Source organism: Hibiscus syriacus, unplaced genomic scaffold (genome assembly GCF_006381635.1).
Source record: "Hibiscus syriacus cultivar Baekdansim isolate YM2019G1 unplaced genomic scaffold, ASM638163v2 tig00112411_pilon, whole genome shotgun sequence".
NCBI classification, from domain to species: Eukaryota; Viridiplantae; Streptophyta; class Magnoliopsida; order Malvales; family Malvaceae; genus Hibiscus; species Hibiscus syriacus.
This window is the reverse complement of record NW_024063326.1, coordinates 711,690-718,019: the sequence shown is the minus strand read 5'-3', so window position 1 is coordinate 718,019 and position 6,330 is coordinate 711,690. Positions and strand designations below refer to the sequence as shown.

Here is a 6,330-nt window from a genome sequence, read left to right as displayed (position 1 = left end):
GTCGATCAAAAAAATTGAATTCAGATCCAATGCTAACACTTATAAATATTATAAATTTGAAACGTGCAAGGGAATCAAAGAAAGAGTTTGAATATGCATAAAACGCCATTACGGCATTACCCTCAAAATAAGGATATTTTTAATGATCATGACCAAATCAATTAAAATGATAATATTTATAATGTTATGTACTTATATTGATCAAAATAAAGTTTATACATCTAAATGAAAAAAAAATTATAATTTAGATATTTTTTTATTAATTCTTTTAGACTAAATTATATTTTCATTAAAATCAAGTAAAATTATATTATGTTAAAATCAGGATTAAGTTATTAATATCTACCCCTCCGATCAAGCAGTACACTCGTACTGTAACTTTCCATAAATAACAGTGTCAGTCACCCAAAAAGCAAAACAACATTAACTAAATATATAAAAAGTAAAATAAACATGAGAAACCCCTCAAAACAATGAAATAAAGGCAGGTAAATTATAGGGCTGTGCAGTAAGTTTTGTTTTTCTCTTTCTAAAGCTTTTCTTAGCTGGCTAGCCGGAGTTCAGACAAAAACTGGGAAACGGTACCTGTCTCTGTTTTCAGATTATAACCACGGCGCCACCGGTCTGAATTTTACCCAACTGCTTCATGCACGTTAATATGCCTTTTTTTTTTTACCTCAATTAAGTCTTTTTTAACAGGGAAATGCCTTTTTAAGGAAATAAAAAGGAAATTGAAAAAAGAGAATAAAAATCTCAAAACTGATTTAAAAAATGGATTATTTTAAAATAGATCATGAGTTCAAGACAGAATTAAAATTAAATTTAGAATTTACTGGAAAAACAATTACAATTTGAACCCATTGAATAGTAGTAGAAGATTTTTTTTGAAAGATTCCAATTTGAATAACAACATTTGCAATATATATATATATATTATCAATAGATAAAAAAAATTCAACATATAATAATATATAATCGCCTTAATTTATTTAAGAAGATTATTAACTTAAAATAATTTATTGCATCAATTAATTTTGAAGATCCTTATTTTTCTTATTTCTCTAAATAAGCCACAGGAGGGGAAGAGACGGAGTGAAAAGTGCATCACTTAAGTATTTGACCGGCCTCCTCCTCCCATCATTATAGAATTGTTGATTAATTAAACCAAGATTAGTGCCTTTTCATTTACTGCTGCAACTTTTTATTTATTTTTCTCTTTTTTTCATGTTTAATTTTATCTCTCATACTCCATTTTGTCAACTGAAGAAACTGAAGGATTTAGAGAGAGAAAAAGGGACAGCCAAGGAGGAGAATAGAAGTTCATACAGATTGGTTACCAACAGTTTTGAAGTTTTTTTTTTTTTTTTAAATTAGAGCTTTGGAGCATCAAGGTACGAGCTTTTTCGGACAATTCTTTTTGGTCTTCAAAAGAGAAAGAAGGTAGATTTTTTATTTTTGTTCCTTCTAAAGTGGGGTTTTTTGGGGATCAGATTTTCATTACATGTAAAAAGATACATGTATTAAGAGTAGAGAGAAAGGGGGAGAGAGAGAGAAAATAGAATGTTTTGATGATTGGGTTTAGAGTTAGACCTCCATGAGCGATGGTGGATCAGCGTAGCATAGGAGTATATATCTTGTTGTTGTTGCTGTTATTTGAGTTTACATTTGAGCAACAAGTGCAGCAGCCGCGGCTGAGTTCAGGCATCGAGTTCGCAGCTTTGTTTGAACTCAGATCCTCTTTGGGTCTTAGAAGCAGAGATTGGCCTAGAAAAGTTGACCCTTGTACCAGTTGGAACGGTATAAGATGTGAAAATGGCAGTGTTACTTCCATTAACATTTCTGGGTTTAGAAGAACAAGGCTTGGCAGACAAAACCCGCGGTTTGCCGTCGATTCGCTTGCGAATTTTACGCGTCTGGTTTCGTTTAATGCCTCTAAATTCTTGCTCCCTGGTTCTATCCCGGATTGGTTTGGCCAAAGGTTGTTGACATTGCAAGTGTTGGATCTCAGGTCTTGTAATGTCTCGGGTGTTATACCTTTGAGTATTAGTAATTTGACTAATTTAACTAGTCTGTATTTGTCGGATAATAGGCTGACCGGGTGGATTCCTTCGACTTTGGGTGGATTGTTAAGCCTTTTAGTTCTTGATCTTTCGAAGAATTCGCTTACTGGATCTATTCCATCATCACTTTTTTCACTAAGGAATTTAACAGGTCTTGACATTGCCTCGAATAATTTAACGGGGTCAATTCCTCCTGGCGTTGGATCCCTTTCAATGCTACAAAGTTTGAATCTTTCGAGCAATCGTTTAACGTCTTCAATACCTGCGCAACTCGGGGATCTTGATAGCTTGGTTGACCTTGATCTCAGCAGCAATGGTTTGTCAGGGTCTGTGCCACTAGATCTTAGAAGGCTAAGGAATTTGCGGAGAATGGTCTTCGGGAATAATGGTCTCAGAGGGGCACTGCCGGTCGGGTTGTTCCCTCCCCCAAGTCAGTTGCGGGTTATAGTTCTGAAGAACAATAGTTTCAATGGCAACATTCCTGAAGTATTATGGTCAATACCTGAGTTGAACCTGCTGGATATCTCTCACAATAATTTCACAGGGCAGCTTCCTAATTCTACTTTGAATGATAATGCCACTTCTGCCATACTTAACATTTCCCAGAACAAGTTTTATGGAGGTCTTACCACAGTGCTTCGAAGGTTTAACTTTACTGACTTGTCTGGAAACTATTTTGAAGGCACAGTTCCGGACTATGTGCAGGACAATGCAGTTCTTAGTACTAACTGTCTCCAAAATGTGTCAAGACAGAGGACTTTGACGCAGTGTGCATCATTCTATGCCGAGAGGGGCCTGAGTTTTGATAATTTTGGGCGCCCAAATTCCACAGAACCACCTGCACCCGAAAGAGGAGGCAGCAACAGAAGGACAATCATATTGGCTGCAGTCTTAGGAGGAGCTGGGCTTGTTGCTTTACTAATCCTGTTCCTATTTCTGGTCCTATGTCTCTGTAAAAGGAGGAGCACAAGGAATCATAGAGGGATTGACGTGGGAGCAGTTGCTGATAGAGAAACACCTCCTTCACCCGGAGTAGAAATTAATTTTTCGAGTCTAGGTGATTTATTTACCTTCCAGCAGCTTCTTGAAGCCACTGGTGATTTTAATGATGCAAACCTCATCAAGCATGGCCATTCTGGTGATCTCTTCAGGGGTACCTTAGAAGGCGGGCTTCCTGTCGTCATTAAAAGGATTGATTTGCAGTCTATCAAAAAGGAAGCGTACCTTTCGGAATTGGAGTTCTTTAGTAAAGTTTCACATCCACGAATTGTTCCCTTATTGGGACATTGTTTAGAGAGTGAGAACGAAAAATTATTGGTTTATAAATATATGCCAAATGGGGACTTGTCAAGTTCCTTGTACAGGAAAAACAATTCAGAAGATGATAGTTTGCAGTCATTAGATTGGATAACGAGATTGAAAATTGCTATAGGAGCAGCGGAAGGCCTATCTTATCTGCATCATGAATGCACACCGTCCCTTGTCCACAGGTATTTTTTTTGCCGCTTCTTGTTTTATGCTTAAATTGCCTTCAGCTGCATGATGCTTTTTCTCCTGCATGTCATAATTTCTTCATGAACTGGAATATCGAGAAACTGAAAAAACTCGCAGTTACATGTTCTCTTTTTATCTTTGAAGAGATGTTCAAGCCACCAGTATACTACTTGATGATAAATTTGAAGTAAGACTGGGGAGCCTGACCGAGGTCTGCGCTCATGAAGATGGTCATCAAAGTAGGATCACGAGATTACTGCGGTTGCCACAGTGAGTATTCTGTAGAATGTCATCTATTTAGATGTTTTCGGATTGTGAATTATATACATAGATGAACATTTTAGCTCACATAAGATGTTTGGTGAACAAGTTCTTGCATGCTGATTGTGATATATCGCTTTTTTCTTCCCCCCCCCCCCCCCAGTTTCTGTCACATTGACGAATAACACTGGATTTGCAGTATTTCTAAGATGTTTTATGTTTTAGCTAGAAACAACGGACTAATAGTACACGGTCTTATGAATGAGCTATTAGACACTTAACTCCACCCATAGTTCTTATTTGCTCGGTTCCGAGATTTGCTTCATTCTTGTCTCCTGCGCATTTCTCCTGGATGCAAACATGTTCCCTTGACTAGAGGGATAAACCAAAGACTAGGTTTTAATGTCTGATGCAGTAGGGTTCTGTCATTTTACTAAACAATCTTTTGATGGGAATCTACAATACATGCGAAGAATTTAGATGTTTAGAGCTGTAGCAATGCCATATGCATCAAGTAGTAGCTAGCAAATAGCATTTTTTTTTGTCTTCATTTTCATTTTATGGATTTTATTGCTGTTCCGAACAAAATATTTGAGTCGTATTTCATGCCTTTTATGCTTGTTTTATCGATAATGGTTGTAATACGGTTTTATTCTTTGTTGCTCGCAGGTCATCTGAACAAGGTTCTTTAGGTATGTGCACGTTCCGCTTGCAAAGTTTCTCGAATATTTAGATCCCAATCGTTTTCTCAAGCAGTTTATTTGTTGATTTATCGAATGATGCACTTTAGCTCCAACATGTTCATTGCATGAATTCGGCCGTAACCATTTTTCATTCAAGGTTCATGTCCGGCTATCATTGTACCTGAAAAATCAACTACTCTTTCCTTCTTCCATCCCAACTTTTATTAGATCGGGCCAGTGAATGTTCATAAATTCGCCTGGTCTTACCTCCCAGGGTGATTTCCGAAATATGAGCAAAGCTCGACTGCTTGAGAGCATAGAATTGACATTAAAACTTTTTTTTATCTGATCTGCAAGCTTTTCTGAAAATTCCTTTTTATTTGTAAAACGGGCAGGTTCATCTACAGCAATATGTGCCTACGATGTTTACTGCTTTGGGAAAGTTTTACTTGGGTTGGTAACCGGTAAGATGCACATCGGTGTATCGAGTGATACCCAGATGAAGGAATGGTTAGAACAAACACTACTATGCATCAGTATATATGAAAAGGAACTCGTGACGAAAATTCTAGACCCGTCGCTTCTTGTGGACGATGATCTATTGGAGGAAGTATGGGCCATGGCCATTGTTGCGAGGTCTTGTCTTAATTCGAAACCTTCAAGACGGCCGCCGATGAGATATATTCTAAAAGCTTTGGAAAATCCTTTGAGGGTGGTTAGAGAAGATACTTCAAGTTCAGCAAGGCTTAGAACAACCTCCTCGAGAGGATCTTGGAATGCTTCTTTCTTTGGTAGCTGGCGTCAAAGCTCTTCGGACGTAGCCGCTAATCCTGCAGCCTGCACTACTAGAGCCGAAGGGGGAAATAGTTTCAAACACTCAGGAACAACGGGTTCGCAGAGCAGCACTCAGAATGGTGGAGGTGACCATTCATCCTCACGCAGGCGGCATTCAAGGGAGATATTCCCCGAGCCACCGGCACCACAACGGGATATAGAACGACAGGATCGCAACTAGCAGAGAGGTTAGATTTGTTCATACAATTCTTTCTTAATAAGACAGCAGGCTTCCCATTCGAGTGCCTGCTCCGGTTGAGCACCTGGTGGAGCTTGCCATAGGTAAATAGGATTTCCAAGGCGATATTTTGGTTTGAATCGGAACAGCTCAGATGATGCACTAATCTTCTTAAGATGCTTAGAGTTGGTGCCGCGGACAGTGAAAGGGGTGCCATTGACAATTGCTGGTTCATATTTGTTTGACAGCTTGTTTCAGGGTAAAAACAAGCTACAATTTTTTATGTGATTTGATCTTGTGTTTGTGGTCCTTTTGTGAAATGTAAATTGTATCATTCTTATCAGTTTTTCAGCCGTTCAGTAAAAAAGAAAAATTACATGAAAATCAAGAGAAGAAATTACATTGATTTTTATTTTAGTCCCTAAAATTTTATAAATCAGTCATCTCTAAACATATTCAATATGATACACTTAAGGCTAACATCTATCAGTACGTGGAAAATTTTCTTAATAAATTCACACGGATTTAATGATATTATCCGAACGACATAAATAAAACAAAAAGGGAAATGATATTTTTCCCATAGTGGACGTTTTGTTGAGATGTAAGAACTTCATGTGATACTATCCCCTATAAATAGAGTATAATAAAATCGAAGGATTAAATCTCAAAATAGAGTATAATAAAGGGACCTAAAACAATAATTAGATCACTTTCTAAATGAAAAGAAATTAGTAAAAAAATGAAAGGTTCCACCGAGATTTGAACTCGGGTTACTGGATTCAGAGTCCAATGTCCTGACCACTAGACCATGGAACCA

General features: G+C 37.6%; 1 protein-coding gene and 1 non-coding gene across 2 annotated transcripts; one reads left to right on the top strand and one right to left on the bottom strand.

The window, feature by feature from the left end:
• The first annotated feature begins 1,256 nt into the window (after nt 1–1,256).
• On the top strand, nt 1,257–5,872 carry LOC120179329 (probable LRR receptor-like serine/threonine-protein kinase At2g16250). The gene is made up of 4 exons (XM_039184961.1): nt 1,257–3,550; nt 3,699–3,824; nt 4,485–4,507; nt 4,894–5,872. The coding sequence occupies exons 1-4, from the start codon at nt 1,602–1,604 to the stop codon at nt 5,511–5,513; spliced, it is 2,718 nt and encodes a 905-aa protein (XP_039040892.1). The 5' UTR covers nt 1,257–1,601; the 3' UTR covers nt 5,514–5,872.
• Nucleotides 5,873–6,257: 385 nt separating this feature from the next.
• On the bottom strand, nt 6,258–6,329 carry TRNAQ-CUG. The gene has a single exon. It is a non-coding gene; the product is annotated as a tRNA-Gln (tRNA).
• Between the last annotated feature and the right edge of the window lies 1 nt (nt 6,330).